Source organism: Rhinolophus sinicus, chromosome 10 (assembly GCF_057876585.1).
Source record: "Rhinolophus sinicus isolate RSI-liver-muscle chromosome 10, RSI-T2T, whole genome shotgun sequence".
Lineage (NCBI taxonomy): Eukaryota > Metazoa > Chordata > Mammalia > Chiroptera > Rhinolophidae > Rhinolophus > Rhinolophus sinicus.
This window is the reverse complement of record NC_142510.1, coordinates 10,658,785-10,681,304: the sequence shown is the minus strand read 5'-3', so window position 1 is coordinate 10,681,304 and position 22,520 is coordinate 10,658,785. Positions and strand designations below refer to the sequence as shown.

General features: G+C 45.7%; 1 protein-coding gene across 40 annotated transcripts in view; it reads left to right on the top strand.

Moving 5' to 3' along the window:
- Positions 1–22,520, top strand: part of RBFOX1 (RNA binding fox-1 homolog 1) — a 2,003,336-nt gene that overhangs the window by 1,624,685 nt on the left and 356,131 nt on the right. For 2 of the 40 annotated variants that reach the window (XM_074323061.2, XM_074323051.2), the window contains exon 1: positions 9,613–9,861. The exons of 34 other annotated variants lie outside the window; for them this stretch is intronic. In XM_074323061.2, coding sequence (XP_074179162.1) covers positions 9,718–9,861 — 144 coding nt within the window. In that variant the 5' untranslated portion in view covers positions 9,613–9,717. Of the gene's footprint in view, positions 1–9,587; positions 9,862–22,520 lie in introns of those variants that run through there. 4 more of the 40 variants (XM_074323058.2, XM_019754109.3, XM_088801259.1 and 1 more) reach the window with 4 other exon arrangements.

Below are 22,520 nucleotides of genomic sequence, written 5' to 3'. Positions count from 1 at the left end.
GAACAAAGGAACCAATTAAGGAAGCATAGCCTTTTTTTAATTTTAATTTTTTAATCTCGGCTACAGAGAGTAACGTGAGGCACTCGGACAGCGGCAATGGAAAATTGGGAGGCTTGGTAAGGTTGGGAGACGGGAGAGTTAAAAATGATACGATTTCAGAATCAATTGACCATTCGGAGCAGCAAAAGGAGGCGTATAGGGTAAATGTTGAGGTTTCAGGGTTAAATAAATGGAAAAGAGGTGCTTCCATTAACAAACAGGCAAGTCCTTAGAGGAAGAGAAGTGTGGGCAAATGTTTTGTTTGGGGGGGCTATTAAAACAGCAGTGGCGATAGGACCTTCCTACTGAGACTAGGCTGTTTGAGGTCCGTCGTCCTTCCTGCAGAGAGCTCAAGGGTTCCAGAGAGCCGGGTGCAGCGGTGCCCAGCCGCTGCTGCAAACCCTCCCCAGGTGTGCAGAGAGTGTCATAGCGAGTGGTCCTCCAAGGTGATGACAACTGGGACACAAGAGTGAAGGGACCTAACACAGCACAAGATGCCACCAAGCGAGACCTCATGTTCCTGGTGCTCTCGAGAATTCTGCCACACAAGTACGTAAGAACACCCAGCCAGGGCAAAACAGAGTTTTTCTCTCACATGCCATCGTGCTGGAAGAGTGTTGGATTTTTCTATCGAGAACCAAGTGATGAAATGCTCTTATTCTTACAGTGGGCACAATTAATCTGTATGGAGGGTGCTGCTTTGGTTTGGGAAATGGCTTGGTGCACACTTGGTGAGAAGATGACCCCCCTCAAGGGCACAGGGTCAATTGATGCCAGCTTTCAAGGAGCAGGACACATGGGACAAAGGGGTGGGGGAGAGAATTTGCTCTCTGCCTGCCAGTAGGAAGCGCAAGAGGAAATATATGTTTGACAGAGGAAGCCTGGAACCGGGAACAACTAAGGAATGTCAATGGTGGGACAATAGCCAAACATCATCGTTTGAAAGGATGTGATGCACACAGATCCTTCTAGAATCATGTTTCTAAGATGAGAATCCCGTCTCCTGTTTTCTCTCTTCCTTACACTTCTGCAATCTGCAGTTCTGCTAAACTCAAATGTGCCTTGTATGCGTGGATGTATTGTGGAACTTGGTGAGGGGCTAAATTTCCTGTGTGCGTCTTGTGATGGAGTCCAGATACCGGGAATATAAAAGCCTGGGCTAACAGGTCAGATGAGGTCATAAGAACATGAGATGAGTGTCATTGGGAAGAGCCATTCGGGGCCTGACTTGGAATTCCAGAGACTGTGTGTTTGAAGAGCTCAACGTGAGATTTTTGAGAACCGGGAAGGTTTTCTGCCCAGTATCTAGTCCATTTGCAACTTCACCTTCTCATGTTTGCAGACAAACCTAGTTTTGTTTTGGGTCCTCGCGCCCTTCCTAGGTCACTACCCGCAATCATCACCACCAGCCTTTGAAGGTCTGCTGAGAATTCTGGAGACTGAGAACCCCTGTGCTTGGCTTTGGCCTGCGTGCCCAGACAGGACCTTGGGCAGGTTAAGGTCAAAGGGGGTTATTCTAGAATTTGAGATGTTAGAGGTGAGGTCAGTTCTAATCAGAGATACTTAAGGATGGCTCCTGTGGCATAAAGATAAATACTTCTGAACATTCGTGGGGTCAAAGAGCCCCCTGCCGCCAGGCCTGTTAGAGGAAAAATAGACTCTGCTGCAGACTTTGTTTGCCTTCACACTTGCTGGAGTTCCATCCAGAAAGTCGCAACACAGAGTGGGTGGGGCGTAGAGGCTTCCCAAAGTAGACCTCCCCACCCACTTACTTGTTCATCAGGAAAAGTCACCCCGTAGCTGTTTTTGTCTCTGCCGCCTACCGTCCCTTGTCCCACGCTCTTGCACTCTGTCCAGTGCCGTGGAAACATCCTCCCACCCTCCCCAGTGCCGTGGAAACATGCTCCCACCCTCCCCTGTGCTGTGGAAACATCCTCTTACCCTCTCCAGTGCCAACCGCACTCTCCCTTGGCACTACCTCCTGCAAACTATTATTTTGGGAAAGCTCCTGGGGAACTTAAGTTATTTGCTTGCTCGAGGTGTTTTTGAATTGGGGGTCTTGCCTGGTGTCTCTTGGGTCTCTCCTGGCAGGTACCTCAGGTGGTTGCTCTGATAGAACATTGTTTCTAGACATTGTCACTTTTGCCGGGGATGGAGATGGGGGTGTTGGCAAATGAGAGTGTGGCAGGGTCTTTACTTGTGAAGAGCTTACGGTAGAGTGTGATTGGGGTGGAACTTACTCCTGTACTCACGTCAGGACACAAAAGCTAGGAAAATGTCATACTATAAAATTAGGTGGCCAGGGTCAGAGGCCACCTAGCAAAGGACATGTCGCAGCTGAATTGACATAGAGTAATGCTTTAGAGACGTGCTCGCTGGCGTTAGATATTGCAAACAATGGTGACTGAAATGATGATGATTTTGTAGCCAGTATCTGTGCTGCTACTGGTGTTAGGAAGAAGTACTTCCTGGAGTTTTTGTTCAACAGACCCGATTGAAAACACTGTTCCCATCTCTTATTAGCAGGACAAGATGTATACTTCTGGCAGCCTCAGTTTCTTCTTCTGTAAATTGGGGCTATGAAAACCTACCTTACAGGGGTTTGTGAATATATAATATAATATAATATAATATAATATAATATAATATAATATAATATAATATAATATAATATATATTTGTATAGTTACTTATTTATTTATTACCATGCTGGTTAGAAACAATCTCTTTACATGTGTTGCCCTCGTCCGTTTCCAAAAAACAGTAGTAAAAGACGTCATTGTGTGAAATACAGCTGCTGAAGCATTTAGTTGCCAGGACTAGTGGAAAGTTTGTGTTCATTTGCTTGGTGACATAAATTGCGTGTACTTGGAAGGCCGGGGCAGAAAGATGATGTCTATACATTTTTGTATAAATGCCATGTCCCTTGAAAAAAATTCTCAAAAAGAAAACAAAAATGGCATTTGGAGTGAGTCGTTCCATAAGTGTCTTGTGGGATGTCTATGTCATCAAATAGTCAGGGACTGAGAATAAAATAATTCATAATAGGTGCTGATGTGCATTGAGTAGTTACTAGAGGACGGACACCCGTCTCAGCCTGCACACGTATTGGGTTATTTTACCTTTTCACCACTTAACTAGGCGTGCAAAATTATTATTTCCTCTTACAGAGGAGGAAACTCAGGTTTTTAAGGTTTTAAGTTCTAAACTCCACGGACGTTTAATGGCAGCCATAAAAGTGGGAAGCAGAGACTTCACACCCAAGCAGTGAGCCTCCAAAAGATGCATGACCCACGACACAGTATCCTGCATGCCGTCCGATGAGCCAGGAAGAGGTCTCACGTCCTCAGCCACAGCCATCCTATTTCCGGAGGCCTTGAACGAGCAGGGCTGCAACCACTGTGTCCCTGAGGGAAATGAGGGAACTCTGGTGACCCCACCCATTCAGTTCCTCTGACCTTTATGAAGCACCTGGCATGTCCCTGCCCGGTGGTTCAGGGAACTTAGAAATGAGAAAGGTGTTTGGTGTGTTTTGCGGCCGGGAGCCTGTGAGGGAGAAGAGGGTCGTTATTCCGACATCATGAGTGTGAGGGTTCCTTGCTTTCGGGAACCCCCGCAAGAGTTGACATGTATCGGTGATGCTGGGTGTGCCAGTGCCTGTGCTAAGAAGCGGTTTCCATTCATTATCTCCGTGGTTCCCAAATGCTGGTCCACAGATCCGTCTGACTCCATAATGACATTTTCAACAGACTGCAGCTAAATTAGAAAATTAAGGGCAATTTAGGGAAAATTTTAATAGACCGAAATTTAATCAATTTGAAGGGCTGTCCTTTATTCTGAGATTATGTCCTTCTTACTGTTTGGTACAAAATGCCCTTTCTGTTTTGAAATGATGGTGATAGCAGATGGGTGTGTGTGTGTGTTTGTGTGTGTGTGTGCGCGTGCGCGCGCTAACTTGGCCAAAAAAAAAAAAAAAATCAAGTCATTAATTTCATGTCATCCCTTTACTGGTTTTAAACTTTAATAATAACAGTTCGTGAATTAGGGAGAAAAAACTCAAGAATATCATTGCAATTCTGTGAGGGAAATATTATTAGCCCCATTTTACACACACGCGCGCACACACACGTAAAGAGATTGTAGGTCTTTGTTGTTTGGGGTTGCTTGTATTTGGTTCCAAGTAGGAAATTTTGTTACATATGCTCTGAAACTTCTTAACGGTCTTTCCTAGAGATTTTTCCAAGGGAAGACACATAGACACACCTCATTCTTTCTAACAGCCGCACGGTATGTATGTGCCAGAATGTGCTTTTCTATTGTCCTATTGCTGTTACAAGCAGTGCTGGGATGGACAGCCTGGTCCGTGCGTCTCTGCACCCGTCTCAGGCATTCTGCCGGATGGATATCTAGAACTGGAATAATTAGGTGGAAAAATAAGCACTTTTGAAATGTTGACCCTGAGTGCCAGGCTGTCACGTGCAGACCCTTCCCAGTTTCGAGTCCCACCAAGTACATGAGACAACCCATTTCTCCACTACGTCATTTCCAGACAGTGCTGGTCAGTATTTTATTTATTTAACTAGTTGATTTTACTTAATAATTGATGTCACTCTCACGGACAAAAGATTGCAGGGAACTGTTATAAACAGCCAATATAATTTTGAAAAGAGCTTTTCTGGTGGGAGCTAGTTGTGACCTGGGACGTGGTTTGTACTTGGGTGTCTGTTCTTCTAGTCTGGGTCTCATGGGCACCCTGCGCTCAGGACACTTGAGGGTCCCTGACACAGAAGCAGCCTCACATCGCCAGCGTCAGTCCTGCCATTATAGAAAAAGCAATTGCTTCCGCAGGTATGGAATTAGTTCTGCCTGAGCCACAGCTCCTTGCTCTGAAAGGCACGCTGGGCTTTTCTGAGAGCAGGAAAATTCTCGGCCCTCCAACTCCAGGCTTTGGAGGGAGCATGTCTTTACCAGGAAAACTGTCTGACAAATGGAGTTTCTACAGGATAGCTCACAGGGACCGTCAGAGGCTGAGACCTCACTTTAGAGGCCAGGGGGCCAGCTTAACATACGGAGAGAGAAAATAAAATCAAATTAAAAGAATAAAAACCTCAGAATCCTTGGATTTTTTTTTTTTTTTTTTGAGCAGAAAGAGACAATAAGAGGTCAAGTTCATTTTGTCTAACTTTCTGTTATATTCATCCATCTGTCCATCCATCCATCCATCCACCCAACTGAGTATTTTCTCGGTGCCTGCTAAATGCCAGCCAGTGTGTTAGATCCTGTACTTTGAGCAGTTAAAGGTGCAGGTAAGAATCTTTCCAATTTTTAGCCATTAGAAGTGCCACACTTCCTACCACCACTCTCAGTGACCCAAGAGAGCCCCAGGATTCAGATATTCCGGCAAATCTGGGGCTCCGCAATCAGGGTGGAGGGCTGAGGGTGCAGAAGGCTTCTCTGGAAGCTGAAGCTGCCTTTGCAGAGCGAGCACACTCTTTCCACAGCATTTACTGCAGCCTGCCAAGCCTCTTTATTGCAGGTGTCCCCGTCCTGTGATCCTGTTCCTCCCTTTCTTTTTTTCCACAGCACTCATGGCTTTCGGTATTCTGTGCCATTTCCTTCTAATCTGTGTTTTCTGCCCCTTCTCAGAATGTAAGCTCTGTGGTGTCAGGCGTCTTCGCCTCCCCCCACTGATACCGCCCTGGGGACCGAGCAGTGCCCGGAATGCAATCAGCGCCAACCACATATTGCCTAAGTGTTCCAACAAGTAGGTGACTCAAAGAGCTTGTGGTAGAGACAGTAAATAATGACGTTTTCTCCTGATACTTTTAGTCTCCCTTTTCTGAACCTTGAGACTATGTAGCTGCCTATATGAAAATGCGGACGTGAGAGCAGCATACTTGTAAGCGACTCCTTGACACTGCCCCGGAGTAAGAAATCCTTTCCTCCCATCTCTCTGGAGTTTCTCTTGCACTGAGGCTTGGCAACTCCCAGAGACAACCTTCCTTTCTCTAAATATCTGCCTTTTGGACAGCCTTAGGAAGTCATAGTAAGGAATTCAGAGAGGGAGAAAAAAAAAACAACTACGATTTCCTCTATTCATTTAAATAACTGGTGACTTTGAGTGAAGGAAACATTACAAGTACTGTTGTGTGGATCAAATTAAAACTGGGACAGTGGCCTACGGAAGTATCACTTGGAGGTGGCATTGCTGACTGCAGGCTCCCTGGCACTGTCTCTGCTCCCTGCAGGGTATGTGCACCATGCAATGAAGGGTCCTGGTAGCTGAAAATCAGGACGGTGGTCCTTGAACGTGCATGCAATGTAGACACTCAAGTGGCCGAGTTCCCAGGGATTCTTGTAGAGAGGAGGGTATTTCCCCACCCCCAATCCTCCCATTTATCCATGTAGAAGAATGTTTGGGAGCTGGTAACATTGATGTGGCTGTTCCTCAGTCTCTGTTGAGATGGAATTCAAGTTCAGCATCCCCAGATGCTGCAAAGGCTGGCAGAATCCTGTCATCAAGTAAACAATAGTCACAGATATGGCGTTACCACTTGATCTGGGGTCATCCAGTGATTAACGCGCACTGATATTAGCCACTGTTTGCAGTTGCCCTGTGCAAGGGGTGTGTACTTGTCTCTGCATAATCGTGCTTGCATGCACTTGGGCAGGGACGTTCGGACTTGGCTATCTAGAGAATGGAGCCTGGCCCGGAATCATTTGGAGATGCATTTAGAAGGTCTGGATTCCGTTGTCTCACTTTGCAGACTTTCAAGGCATCTGACTGTGAACACTTACATTGAAGCGGAAGTCTGAGCCCTTATTGCAAAATGGGTCTGTAGGAATCCAGTTACCACTGAGGGTTCAAAAGTTTGGGGAGAAAACGGACTGGAAAAACCAGGCTTGGCTCAGGGCAGTCGAGAACAGTGATTGGCTCCTTACATAATGTATTTGTTTTTCATCAAACCATTAAGATAAAGTCTTATTAAAGTGCCATGTATTATTTATTGGGTTTCTCGTGAAAATGAGCTGAATGAAAGGAAAATTCTGTCCTCTTTTGGGGGCATTTGCAGGCTTTCCCAATGTCAGTGAGAAAAAAACAATAAAGGAAAGCAGGGCAAACCCCAGTCAGTACAGCGAGTTGTTGGAGGCAAAAGGAAAGGACGGGAAAGGGAGAGCAAGGATGGAAAAAGTAGGACCTTTGACCTTTTATTCCATCTGTGTTTTGTGGAGTGCCTTTCACTTTGGTTTTGTGAATTGCAAAATTAAAAACACAAAAAACGAAAAACAAAAGCAAATAATGAAAGACGGAAAGGAAAGAAAGAAAAAAAGAGAAACATTTTATCCGCAAACCAGACCTTGTCTGATGAATGTGATATCTGAGACAACGTATATAGCAAGGATTTTTCAAACTAACTACTGCCACCACCCCCAAAAAGAACCAGCATAAAATACCAGCCTGTACTCCCCTAACCCCCCATCTCAACTTTCGCTTGGGCTTAAACCTGCTACTGTGTTCCCTCTAAATGGACAGGATGCGTGAGTCCCATCGTGTTGGAGGGACTGTTTGCAAGGGGAGGAAGTAGAAGGAAACTGCCTTTCTGGGGCCTAGTGTTTGGCAGAGTGAAGACTTTATAGTTGTTGATGACGTTTGCAAACAGAAACACAGAAAATGGAGCTGCGGAATCATGAGTTTCCTTTCCTTCAGAAGGCATTTTGATTAGTCTGCAAAGTGCCTTGCGAGCTGATGGCTCAGTTCAGAAGCTGTCATTTGGCTGACTGTCCCGGTGAGACACAGGAAGGGGTCAGCTGGGCTGCCCTGTGGCCGTTCCCCAGTCCTGCCCTAAACGCTGTTTCCTGAGGGTCCCCGCACTTTTAGGGCATCTCTGTCCTACAGGGCTTTGGTAAGCCCGCAGGGAGATTTCTCGCAAGGCACCTAACAATCAAAGGCTGTTCAGACAGCCTCTAGCTCTGAAAAAGCAAACGAAAATCCGTTCAGTGGGTCAAAATCCATATCACAAAATATGGTATTATCCCTGATCATGGCTTGACGGCTGCCAGGGACGTGCCTTTTTTTTTTTTTCCTGTGGGGACCCAGGACGTGGTAGAGTCTTAATATTTTCTTTTGATTTGCAGATCACATACGATTTTATTGCCAAAAGACTAAGGAAATCTACTAATGAATAATTATTACTTCATAAAATAAAGGGGAGGGGGGACCACTCTGCAGGAGCAGAATGCTGATTTGGCCGAGGAGGGCTGGCCAGGCAAGGAAAAAATGAAATAAATAAACCATGTCATTTGCCCGCTGCAGCCCACAGAGTAGTCTCTTATCAGACGCGGACTTACGCACCCTGTGCATTTATAATTTGAGAAGAGTGGGATTCTAGGCTGCGAGAAGCCCCCCTTGCATTCACCCAGGGCTGGCACGTTAGTTAGTTAGTTAGGCTCGGTTTCCACGCCAGCCAGGGCGGTTTCTCCCGCTCGGCGGCTCCGGGCTGGTTGGTGTGCCGGCTGCTGCCCGCCCAGCCGCGGCGAGGCGCGCAGGGAAAGCTGCGCCCCAAATGCCTGGGGGTGCATCGCTGCCGCGGCCGCCCTGCCAGGGGGTGGGGGCCCCAGAAACCACCCGACCTCGTGCGCCAGCAGCCCCCGCTCCCCGCGCCCCCGGTCCCTAGTGTCCTCCCAGCACTTTACGAGGGGGAATCCCATTTGTGGGCTGATGTGCGGATGAGTCGGGCAAACAAATCGCCACCGAAATCTAAGACTCTGGGTCCCAGCTGGGCGATCGCGTGAATTGTCCGGCTCGTCTGGATGCTGGCGATGTGGGGCGCTCGCTCGCTCGCGGCCTCGCCCGCCCCACGGAGATTTTTAGCAAACACAATTTGAATTTTGGTGAGTCGTTTAAAAAAAAAAAAAAAAAAAGGCAAAGGGGAGGGAAAAAGAAAAAAAAAAACCCCAACCCTGCCCTGGACCCATTTGACAAATGAGAAGGCACGCAGCATCTGGACCAACGGAGTGAGTCTCAGTGTGAGTCAAATCTCTCTCTCTCTCTCTCTCTCTCTCTCTCTCTCTCTCTCTCTCTCCCTCCCTCCCTCCCTCCCTCCCTCTCCCCCTCCCTCCGCTCTCCCCCCCTTGCCCTTAGCTCTGTCACCCCCCACACACACACTCAGCATCTACAGAAGGGCAGCCACCCCCTCTACCTTTCACTGAAGTTGCTTTTGCTGTTCCTGTCCTCTTCTGGGGCTGGGGGGCTGGAGGGCGGGGGCACCTGCCACTTTAAGAGACATCACAAAGCAGGCCCAACAACCACACACACACACACACACACACACACACACACACACACCCCAATAAAGCCATGAAAGAAACAAAATAGTTTCCTGCCCCTCTCAAGTGTCTTAGTTGTTGGAGGCAGATGAATGCTGGGATCTAGCAAACCCAAAGGGAAGAAGGAAAGCGAGGGAGGGAGTGAGGGAGGGAGGGAGGGACACGGGGTGCTGTGGGGGGGTGGGGTGGGGAGGGAGGGTGAGAGAGAGAGAGAGAGAGAGAGAGAGAGAGAGAGAGAGAGAGAGAGAAGAGCAGAGAGAGACAGCCACCGGGGTTTGACTTAGATAATCAGCAAAATTAAAAAGGAAAAAAAAAAAATTGTAGCGACCAGGCAAAGAACGGCGTGATTGCATGCGAGCGTCCCCACTCGTGCTCGGCGGGCGCCAGAGAGACAAAATGCAGCATCCTCTGACGGGGGCCACCTGCGTGGCGCTCCCCAACGTGGGCATGTGTCCCCAGCTCTCGTGTGCCTTGACTTTTATGTACTTACAGCAGGTAAGGCACGCGGCTTTCCCGTGGATCTGCATCGCTTTGGTACCTTGGAGGGGACCGGGGAGGGGACTCGTACGTTTGGATGGGAGGGGTGCATCGCAGCCCCTAGTCCTCCGAGGATCCCTGGTACCCCGCGCCCAGCTGTGTTTGCACCTCTGTGACTACTTTGAACGCCTGCTTCCGCCGAGCTTGGGTACCGGGAGTTTAAAATTGCAAACCGCCTGCTCCTGACTCCGGTCTTTCTCGCGCCAGTGACCGACCCGTGGTGATCTGAGCTAAACCCTTTGATGCTGAGTTTGGAGCTGTGTGGAGGCAGGCGTGTGCTTGGAGTTTTAATTTAGCGGCTTTAATGGGGAGAGGAAAAAAAGAGAGAGAGAGAGAGAGAGAGAGAGAGAGAGAGAGAGAGAGAGAGAGAGAGAGAGAGAGAGAGAGAGACCCACATACGTATGTGTGTGTATGCTCAGTCTTTTTGTTTTCTTAAGTTTGTCTGGCTGGTGCTATATTCAGTTGCTTTTGGAATGGGAGCCTTTGGGTTTCTGGAGCGTGTCAGCCCTGGAATCTGCCTCCACATTCTTAGGCAGTGCTGGGAAGAAGAGCTGTTAGGGAGCTGTCTTTGTTGCTATGTGTAAAGGCTTTTTTTTTTTTCTTTCCCTCCTCCAATCTCCCTTAATGGTCTTGCTGAGGGATTCTGTGTTTATTTTCCATTCTGTGTCCATTTCAGAATCTTTCATTGTGCGTCTCTCTTTCCCTGGGTGTTTCCCTTGGACCTTCCCTGTCTTCCTTTCCTGATTTATCCTAGGAGAGCTGCCACCTCCGTTGGTTCCTGGGTTTGGGGAACAGCTCAGGATTGCCTTGGGGGTGGGTGACATGTGGCTTTTCCTCACTGGACAGGGGCTGTGGATGTGACTGGCAGTGTTAGAAGGATTTTGTCATGCAGATGAGAATCCTTCAGTCCTGGGATTCCTGTCCTGCTGCATGAGGAGTTAGCAGTGGAGTTATAGTCCTTGTATCTGTTTTCTGATGGAATGCCTTCAAGAGTTAACTATGTGTGCTGGTGGTCTACTAAACTTCCTTTACAAGTGTGCAGGGGGGCCCTCCTTCTCCAAAGAATCTCCATGTCAATCTGTGTGGTAGGAAGACGTGTATTCATAAAATGCCGAGACTCTGTGTAGAACATTTGGGGAATTGGGGTTCAAGTTGGTTGCCTCCAGAAAATATGTTTTCAGCTGTATTTTCTGTTGCAAGTCTTGTTGAGAACAGCCTTTTTTTTTTTGGTGGGTTGTTTGAATATGTTGGAAACAAATTGGTTTATTCTTTTAAATATTATTTTAGTCCAATTCTCATTAAGTAAATTGTGCCAGGAAACATTTCCCAAAAGCCTATTGGTAAGATATTATAGGATCCATCTGCTTTTCCATTTCTGTGCCCTTTGCTTTGAACGCCGTGTGTGTGTGTGTGTGTGTGTGTGTGTGTGTGTGTGTGTGTGTGTGTGGTTTTAGGCCAGTTACCCACCAGAAGAGTATCCTAAGGAGCATTTCTATAGCTGCTAAGCCTCAATTGAATTTAATCTAAGTATTAATATGAGTTGGTCTTTGGCATCCTATGTTCATTTCTTTCATGTTATTTATTAATCAATTGGAATAGCATCACCTAACAAGGAGAACTATAGGTCTGGAGTGTTCTCACAGTTTCTTTATTCGTTATTATTTTTAAATAATGTTTCTTCCTTCTGGATCATTACATTGGTTTGCCCATGTAAGTACAACTTAGGAAGGAATTCAGTGACTTTGAGTGGGAGATTATTCTTGCCACGGAAAGGACAGGTATATAGGATAAATGCAGGAGTTCTCAGTATCTGCCTGGCTGGCTGTGCCAGAAGGGAAAAGCAGACCTGCTCTGAAAAGGGGAGCTCCAAAGGAATGGTGGCAGCCATAACAAGTCCTTAGAAGTGACTAAATCAGCATCCTGGTCCCATATGAAGAGACGGAGGTGGATTGTATGCTGTGGAAGGCAACCCCGTCTTGAAGGAGACGTGATGCTCTGAGTGGAACTGTGGGTACGCTGAGGCTGTGACACATGTCAGAATGCAGTGTGTGTGTGTGTGTGTGTGTGTGTGTGTGTGTGTGTAGGGGGTGCCTGTGTGTATGTTTCCGGTGTTTCTCTAAATGCCTGAAGAATGGTACAAGCAGACATTTATTTTTGCCTGATTTCTTGAGAATGAGGTTTTCTGGCCACAACTCCCACCCTTTGTAAAGGCTTCCCGTCAGGATAAGAGAGCCATACCTTCAGTTCATCTCTCCCAGCCGTTGCTGTCATCACAGTTTGTGCAGAAGCTCCTGTCATTGTTTTTCGTTAGCAGTCCAGACCATTGGCTGAGTAAGGGTGTGAAATAGTTCACTTTAATCACCACAAACCACTTACAGATACAATCTGTACACCGTTCATCTATACATGGCCACTGTATTTCCTATCTGCTGTTAATCCAGAAAACTATCATTGTATCTCTATTTAATTTTGATGATTAGAAGGGTCATCTGTAGTCTCGGAGGAAGCTGACCCAGTGAATGACTCAGGCAGCATCTATGATAAATGCCATCTTCTTTGGAAACCTTTTATTATTATTTAGAAAGAAACATATTTCAGGAGTCTTTGCCATCCAGATCACCAATTGCATAAGAGAATAATTAAGACACAACTGTCTTATTTGGGAGCCTTTATCGTTCTGGTGTCTGAATGCACGCACTCTGATTGGGGGCCACCGAGTCTTCCCCGAAATATAATTTCCTGGGATGAAGTTTCATATGGTGCTTATTTCTCATCCAACAGCTCAGGAAAATTCCTTCATCATTTGCTTTCTTTGCTTCGGCCCTAACATCCACCCTTTCTTCTTAAACCCTCTCGGATTTGCTCCTAAGACAACTCAGAAAAACAAAAACCCATTGGGATACCTCAGCATCCGAATCTACTCAGAAAGACCAAGTGAAAACCATATAATCCTTTTGCCACAAAGAACTTATTTAGTCAGGCCCAAGAAGAGGCAACGTTGGTGTTTAAATTATTTGCCTGAATTCATTTCATTCATTCGTATTTCCCAGTAACTCTACCTTCGATAGGTATTTTCTAAGTTATAATTCCATTTCCCCCCTCTTTCTTCTTTCTCTAAATATTGGAAATGTTACTACAGTTTGGAACTGCAAGGTGGGATAATGTGGCATTGTCCGAAATTTGGGCACCTAGATAGCAAATCCAGTGATGTCATCACATGCACAGAGACACGTGTGAGTACACACATCTGTATCTGTCCAGTATGGAGCCTGTATCTTAGGGTGGCAGACCATCCTCAGATGGAAGGGACAAGCGAGTACTGGAGCAGCTGGCTCCAGTCCTGGGGATGTCCTTGCTTCCGCCTCTATTTCAACACACTGCACAGGTTCAATTCAGGGTCTTCTTTGCCAGTGAGCCGTCTTCTCTGAGGTGCGCGTGAAAGCCACATATCCCCGAAATAGGATTTCCCAAATGGGCACCCATGTAAACAGTCTTGCTTTGAGGTGAATGTCTGAATGCAAATTCCAAATTGGGGGCTTTGGGATGAGGAAAGTCAAAAGAGAACGTGTTTTGTGTTCCTCAGAGAGAAAAACAAAAAACAACCACACACACACACACACACAGGTTGCATAAGTCTCGAGATGCTCGATACCCATTCTAAGACACCTGCAGTGCTCCAAAGAGCACCCATCACATGGAAAGTTCTAGCAAGGCTGTGGACAGAGCAGACGAGGTTTGTTTCCCCAACACACACAGCAGGTCAGGTTTCCCCCAGAGTTATGATTCACACTGACTTCTAACCCCTGAAAGAACATAAGTAGCATATTAACTTAGTTTTCCCTGTTCCTAAACCCCCGTCAGTATCTCCCAGTACCCTTCGGAGAAAGCTTCTCCTCTGTCAGCTCCCATTCACCGAGAACCTTTTTATCAGCCTGAATTTCAAAACAAGTCAAATGCTTAAAATCCACATTCAAAGGGGTGAAGAAAAGGGCCTGTAAAGTGGGCCATGCCACTGTCAATAGCTGAAGATTGGTAATTTTTCCCACTTAATGATGATCCATGGGGTTTGTTTTAAATAGTGAAGTGGTTTGTACAAAGGGTAATTCCTGGTAAATGAAGCCATCGCTCACTGCGGACGTCTTCAGATCGAAAGCAATTGAACTGAAAACTGCATATCAACCCTTTCTGTCTTTAATTAGAAAGTGGTGCTCAGTCCGTGCAGAGTTCCTGGGAAGATGGGCTCCCACACATAGGCTGTAGGACGGGGGATTGCCCCCCGTGCACCGCCGGGTTATAAATTTGGGAAACGTTAGGTAGGCCATAACAATTATGGCTGCGTAGACAAGTTCAATTCTTATTCCAGTTCCTTACCCTGTGCTGTCCAGTCTGGTGATTTATAGAAGACCAAATGGCATTTTATCACCTTCTTTCTTCTTGGCTTAATCCCATGTTGATTTATTAGATTGTGCTGTGGGGTGGGGGGGTCAATAGTGTCAATAACGCAGGAAAGAATTAGGATAGATTAGCTTCACGTCTGAAGTGTTTAAGGAATGTCAGCGGCCTGAATGAGCACATGCCCAGGCCTGGGTGATGGTCCGATAGAACCTAGGTCCTCTGTCTCTTTCTAGAGAGACCCTAGGACATACATTGGTCAATTAACCAGTCTTCCTGGTCCTATGATTTTTTTCCAGTTCAGGGGAGAGGCATGAGTTGCTGGGCTCTCCTTGGCCAGATAAGGCCCCTGTCTCAGGGGGGCTGGGGTTCACCCTGTGGTTGTCCCATTTCGGGAACCGATGGAGGGGAGGAGATGGGTATTGAAAGCAGGGTTACTTGGGTGGCCTCTGATTTAAGATGATTTAATCCAGCATTCACACATGAAAATCATAAGCTTCTGCTAGTCCATAGGGGGACGCCCACGCCATTAAGCAGCTATGCCTGCCATTTCATGGCGGTTTCCGTGTCAGAATGTACGTACCACCATACCACCGATGTTTCTGCCTTTGCCTGTGTTATCAGGGCTCACAGGCCTCTGTTTTCCTTATAGCTGGCCCTTGAGTAATTGTCCAGTAGCTGATGGACTGAGAGGAGACAATCTTTTCTAGGGTTTTCTGAGTCATGTAACCAGGCTCTCTGCCCCAAGAGGAAACATAATGCTTGTTTATTCATATTGGTCTGGTGAAAACAGTGTAGTTTGTCAGACAAATAATAGTCTTTGGGAAGAGAAAGACATTGCAGCATTGTAAACAAAATCAGGTCGGTGTGGCTGTGCCTGAGGGGGCTGGGAGAGGCGCAGGAGATGCCGTCCTGTGAAAGAAGGCAGACAAAGTGTGGGCGTAATGGCCCCATCTGCAGAGACCTTTCTAATGGATGAGGAGAGGTGTCCCAGGGTGCTGTTTAATTCAATTAAGCAAAGCAAAGAAAGTTCCATTCATCAGTAAAGTTTCCTGTTTCCGGGAGCTGCCCAAGAGAACTTAGCAGGGCTGAGGGTTGGCCTATGGCTGGCTGTCTGCATGCTGTGGCTCGTCCCATGGAGAGGGGCTGTGTCAAATAAGGTCAGCTCTCACTCACAATAGCTCAGGAGGGACCTGGCCTGGCCCTTGAAGCACACTGAGTGCCAGTGAGCTGGGGCATTGAGCAGTCAACCTGCAGACCACCCCTGCAGGGAGAAGCCATTGCAAGAAACGGCTTTGCAAAGGGTCCCTCAATGCAATCTCAGGGCCTGGTGTAGGGTTAGGAAAAAGCTTATATGCCTGGAACTTTCTGGCTACCGAGAGCATTGGGGGAAAAATATTTGGATGCTCTTTCTGATCCTGGCGTACTGTGGCGAGCCCTGACTGATTGCTCCTGGCTGAAAGAGAGCAAAAGGGCTACTTTCCATGGCCTGGGATCTTACCTCTAATCCTGCTCTTAATTTGCATTTCTTTTCTTTGTTAAGCACCAGATAGTTTACCAAGCACTTTTGCCCTGCTTTTCTGACGAGCTAGAGGACAAGTAAAAATGAGGGTGCAGAGGTCTCCAGTTCTATCTGTTATTCTACTCACAAAGGCTAGAAGAAAGTTTAGTACATAGTAGTTGTTCAATAAAATAAAATTGAGGCGTGAATGAATGAATGAGTACGTTTAGGCTCTTTAGAACCTTAGCAGCAAAGCAAATCAGTCATTGCTCCCCCTGTTTCAGATTTAGAGGAGCACATATTCCTTTCACTTGGACATGTGAAAGATTGTCCCCAGGCATAGAGAACATCCAGCAACTCAGTTAGGAAACGTCCCTGCTACCATGGAGCTGGTATTCCAGTGAAACAAGAAGATATAATGGGAAACAAGTGATCCAGAAGGTCTTTGGGGATGGGAAACAGTGCTGTGCAGGAAATGAACAGGGTGAGGGGGCTGTTATTGGTTGTTGGGCTTTATATGCTGGAAGGGTCACTAAGGAGGTGAGGCTTCTTTTGATCTGAGGATGGAGAGCATGGAGCATGTGAAAAGCTGAGAAAGGAGTTCCAAGAGTGGGGAAGGAAAGTGCGCACGTCTTGTCTGCCAAAGAGAGTGTATGAGGTCAAGAGGCATAGATAGGGACACAGTAAGTGGTGGCACTGGGTCACATGTCGAGCGCCAGTCTCTGTGATAGGCTTTCTGTTGTCCTCTGACACCATATTGGAAAGGAGAAAAGATGGAAATGCATGCGCCCTGAACACATGTAAGAAGGGCACTCCTGAGGTGGGGAGAAACCCAGTGGTGTTTGGAAGTGGGTTTGAGGTCAGAGATGGAGGGTCTTGATTGGCACCCGAAGAAAGGCCTTTGTGGAGCATCATGGATCCTGTTGGTTTCTTCTGTCCAAACCTGGACACGGTGCTTACAACATAGACTTACTACGCAGAAGACAATGAACGGGGTCCACCGTTCCTGTGATTTCAGGCATCCCAGCATCCTCTCCCTAATGGTTACCAATTCACTCATCACCACCGTCGGTATTCATTAGTATTTTTAGAATTAGTTTATATTTTGAATGTAAAAGTAGATTTGCCCAAACCAGAATAAATGAACAGTCACAGAGTCACAGCTGTGATACTGTTTTTTTCCAAACATACATTGAAATGAATATTCGTCCACGTGTTCATTCATTCATTCCGTGTTTCTTGAACTCTGAGGTGTCAAGTGCTCTTCCAGACTTTCCCAGTCATTGGCAGGCTCTGTCCTCATGGAGCGTCCATTAAATTGTTCGTCCCTGTGCCGTCTTGTGAACCATCAATGCAGTACCACACGTTGGGAAACATTGGCTGGGTCCATGGGGTTGCAAAGAGCAAGACTCTGGTTATCTGCTTTGCATCACCTCCGCTGCCCTCGGGTAGGGCAGCAGTTAGAGTCCACAGAAAAGGGCATGCGTTGAGCACCAAGTGTGTGGTGGCTTTGAGAGGACGGGCCGGGAGGGGTGCTGGGGTCTCTAAGACTCCACCAGCCCCAGGTGGGGAGCAGCCCGTGCTGTTTTGCTCCTGTTCTTTATGTTGTGTTTAAACACACACGGAATCAAAATTAGGAATTGGAGCCAGAGTGAAAAGCATTCAGAAGGTTAGTGTGTGTTCCCAGAGATGTAATGACTTTTTTTTTTTTTTCCATTGCAGCAATGGAACAAAGTACAGGCAGCTGTAGGATTTAAGTGCCTTGGATTTCCCAGTCCTGATGAGTAAATGCACAAAAGATTTAGCCTTAATGAGACTTTTCTTTTTTGGCGTTTGATGCCTGTCCAGGCTTTACCTCGAGGAGTAGACCCCCGCCCCTTATCAGAAACAGCAACATAGATCTCACTCTTCCTTTCGGTGGTCCTGCTTGCTGTTGATATTCTGCCTGAATCCAGGCATGGGCGAGCTGTGTTCCTATGCAGGGGTGAGAGCTGTGAGATTCCCCACCTCCCCTCTCTCACCCCCATGAGTCTTTCCTTAGCAGTCAGCAGCATTGCCATCTAAACACTGAAATGAGCAGTGAGTTCTGCCCTTTGCAGTATCAAACTGTCCATCTCAGGAATCTTACAAAATTCAGATGAGAAACCTACATCATTTTAGAACCAGTTGGTGTCAGCTCTCCCCCCATCCCCCCCAAAACAGAATTTAACAAAAGCATTGCTGTCTCCGAGTCCTGTCAGGACAGAAGTTCTGAGCAGAAGACTTGATCCGAACTCTGTTATTCAATTAGCTAAGACGATCAGATCAAGCCAGTTGTCTTCCTTAATTTGGGGCTTTAACTGCGTTCTCAGGAAAATTGGGTTAAAAAGAAACATTTCATCGCAATTCTTTGTAAGGTGAAGTACCATGCAGATGGAAACGCTTAGCACAGGGAGCAGCCAATAGATGTTTGTTAGAGAAATGAAAGATAATGAATGAGCGAATGAATGAGTGTGTTACAGAAAGGTAGCATCTGTGTGTTGAGCCGGACATCAGTCTTTATTGTTTATTCCGACCCGACCGTTGTGATCTGTGCCCCCATAGCCTGCCAGGAACACAGAGGCGTGGAATGTGGGGTCTCTCTCGGTTCTCTGGTCTCTTCCGCTTGTTCTGGGTCTCTTTTCTCCCTCTTCCTGCCAACTGTCAGGCCTGCCTGTGGGTTGTGATATGGGTGCACATCTCAATTAATGCTTTGTGACAGGAGGAGGGAAAATAAAAATTGTCTTGCTCTTGTCAGGAGGAAAGTTATTTACTTTCCAAAGCTGACAGAATCACACTGCAGGGGCTTCATTTATTTCTATTCAGAGTGTCACTGTTCTGTGATGTACGGGACTGGGGCACGCGCTGAGGTTTATTCCGATAGGCCTGAAGTGTGCAGGTCCCTGCTAGAGCTCACATTGTCACCTGGGAGCGTCCGGGGCAGTTTTTCTGGGGCTTAGTGGTGCCTGCATACGTGGCACTGACACTTGGGCGAATGCCCCTGTTTCAGGATGGGCTGTCTGGTTGACACGTGTATTTTCAAGCCATGGGCCTGTCCTAGGGGAGGGAGCATAGTTTCCTTCTGTCTTCTGCGTCACTCCTGGAATTTCTGGAAAAATGACTTCGCTTTGGATTTATGTATTGTCTCTACTTAAACTGTCTGACACGTTCTCTCATCCAAACAATCTGCATAAAACTCTGTGTTTTGTTTTTTGGTGGTTTTTTTTTTTCTTTTTCCCTTCTTCCTTTGTTATTTTTGTTTTTCTTGTTTCCTAAGCGTTTGCAGCGAGCAGTTAATTAAAATAGGAAGGGAGTGGAGAAATTCTTTCTTCAGGATGCAATGGCAGGACTTTCCACTAGGGGTCTCCAATTAAAACATGTGACTCAGGATTCTTGAGAACTCTCTTTTTCTTTTCCTTTTTTTTTTTTTTTTTAAGTCTCCTTTTGGTTCCATTCAAAAAAGTGAGACTGCTCTGTAAGCAGTAGGAGATGCCGCTTGTACGATCATTTAGGTAACCAGAGAATCCAGCCAGCCTCAACACGACAATGATGATGATAAAATAATTAAAATAATCAATAACTTTTATGGAGTACCATGTGACAAGTATACCACCAAGCATTTTTACATGGATTACCTCGTTTAGTCCCCCACAAAAGGCCTCCGGGGAGTTGATACGAATGATTTCGGGTTTTTTAGAGGCTGATCTGAGGCTGGTGGGTAGAAGAGGTGACATTTAAAACCGTCCTGACTCACTGCAGGGCCCTCACTCCGCACTGTCCCATGCGGGCTGCTCCTTCTGCGTGATCCTCTCAGGCCCCCGCTCAGCCAACACGCTGGACAGATGAGTCCACTTAACGGAATCCTCACTTCTCTTTGCTTCCGAAGGCAAAACTTGTCCAAAAGGGAAAGTGTCGGTCGGCAGGGCTTTAAATGTTGATGCTTTCCATGATTTTATTTTTAAGTCGTGACGGTTATTGTCAGAATAAATGAGAACACACAGTGAGGCTGGGGGGGTGGTGCTGAGGGGAGAGAAAGAGAGTGAGGCTGATGGGAAGCATGTCAGCTCCAAGAAGGATGGAGAGTGGATTTCTCCACAGCCAGCGCCAATCCCCAAATCCCCTTGTGCAGAGGAGCTCTCCAACTGACACAGGAAATGCAGTCAGTGCCGGGCTCCAGCACCATATTAATGATTTATGCACTCCTGCTTTTGTTCACTTGCAGGGCCTGGTCGTGTTAATAAAGGAATTTCTGGGAGCGGGGTCCCTGCTTGCCACGCTGTTTCGCTCAATGCAGTGCAGGCTGCTCCATAAATCAAAAGAATTTAATGCTTTACAACCTTGCTGAGCTTCTGAGACCCTGTGTGTGTGTGTGTGTGTGTGTGTGTAATCAGATTCACCTAGGGACATTTTCATTGCCTTTCTGTAAAGAATGAATGAAGGAGGGGATGCATGTATCGTAGGGGTTTCAGGGTTGATTGGTTTGTTTCACAGTGGAGTTTATGCTTTATGGTGCTGTCTGGGAAAATGGGCCGACTCCATTTTATTAGGATAAAGAGATGCAGATCACATGAGAATTCCTCTTCCTTCCAAATCATCCCCAAAAAACAGAGAAGGGAGCCGGTGTGAGTGTACTGTAGGCAGTGTCACCTTTCCTGCAAGTGAATGGGAGCCTCGTGAGCTCTTTAAACAATGGGATTTTTTAGGCTTAAAAAAAAAACAAAAACAATTATTCAAGGAAAAATAATTCTACTTTGTTTTGAAAGTGGGTGAAGACATTATTTTTGAAATTGAGCATTCTGGATTTAGGAAACTTTCTCCTGTTCAGTAAGATATGGAAAACCGGTTTTAACCTTAGGTTTGTTTTTTTTTTTTCTTTTTATTTTCCTAATTGGAAGGGGAAAAATAATATCAAATAATGTCAAATATATATCAAATGGTATATTTGAAGCTCTCAATTCCTTTTGCAGGATACCTGTAGAGAAAAACCCAGGGTTTTTTGTTTTGTTTTTCTTTTTTTGATTGGATTTGTGTTCTGTTAATTATATCATGTGTTTTATTTTGTGTGTGGTAATATTTCTCCTATAGAACTGAGAACTGAAAATTAACAGATCTCTGAGTAAGAGTTTGAGGGGGAAAAACAGAATATTCAGAAAATTAGAATGATACTTTAAATTTTCTACCCAGGATTATTTTTCTATAAGATGCAGTCTTCATTTTAGGAAATATACCTGACTTAAGAAAAAAAAAAATTGTAAAGCTTTTAGGAAATAAACGTCTCAATTTAGTAAAATTCCTTTAAAAAATGAATGAACGAATGAATGCAAAGAAAAATGAATCAAGCTTCAATCTACTCCCAGCTGAATCAGGGCTTGAATTTCTTTTATAAATGTGAAAGTTTGGGCTAACTGGTTTTTATGAATGTTCATGCTGATGAGAAAATTAAAAACACTTGTTTTGAAGTTATCCAGGGTCATTGTCAGTGGTAACAAAATTAAAACAAATATTCAATTGAAAACACTAATTTTTACAATCTTGTCTTCCTGAAAAGTGGAGGACAGAAGGTCCACATTTATATAAATGAATTAAGAGCCTTACAAAAAATTTTCATCCTGGGAAATATGATACATATTTAGACTCAGAAAGCAGGTGTCCAGCAAACAGTTTACATTCATATTGTACTGATTTTTCTGTTTGCATTTGTTCTCTATTATATGAATCCATGAGTGTCTCATTGTCTTTAATTATGTCTACGAGGCACAAGACAGCAGACAACAGCTGCTCCATTGTTTACTTGGTTTACATATAGCTTTGATGGGTTATTAAACAATCTATTTTCAAACCGAAAACAGAGAAACCAGCCGAACCCATATTATGGCGTTTTGTAAAGACCCATTATACAATTAGCCCTTGGGATTTGTGCAAAGCTGGTGATTCACCCAAATAAACATCCCTTTCTTCTGATAGCTCATTTTGGCTTCGTGAATAATATCAGTTTCCACAAAATACAATCACATTTCCTCCTTCATCATGTCGCATGCCAAGGAGATGATGTGTTAATATGAGGGATGGACCCTTCACTTTTTAGATCAGAAAAAGAGCAACTCTCTGCACTCGAAAAGCATGATGTCACTCATTCTAGCCAGCAATTACTATATTACACAAGACAACTATCGCGGTAGGTTTTTAACCATTTGTAGAACATTCCTAATACTCCATCATCTATGTGTGAAACTGATGGAGTCACCCACAGCAAAGCAGGTGCCATCCCTAATGATTAAATCACACCTCATCCCCTCACATAAGTAAGTGGTTAACAATGAATTCACTCACTCATTCATTCAGCAAATATTTATTTAGCCTCTGTCCTACCCGAGAAATTGGGGTAGCCACTGAGAAAACATAGGCAAGGAAACCAACTTCATTATCCTCCATGGAGTTTATGAGTTTGTGGGGATGACAGGTCATAAGCAAATGATCACCAGAGAAATGTGTGTGGCAAGTTTTGATAAATGCGCTGAAAGACAAGACTGGGGTCCACAGGAAACAGTAGGGGGTGGATTTAGGGGCAGGAAACTCTCTCTGAGGAGGTGACAATTGAAACTTACATGAAGTAAGAGGAGGGCGTAGAGGTGGGGGTTGGGGAATCAACCATTCCTCCTGAGGCAGAGAGTATGTGTCCTGGCTGTCCCACTCCTGGCTGACTTCA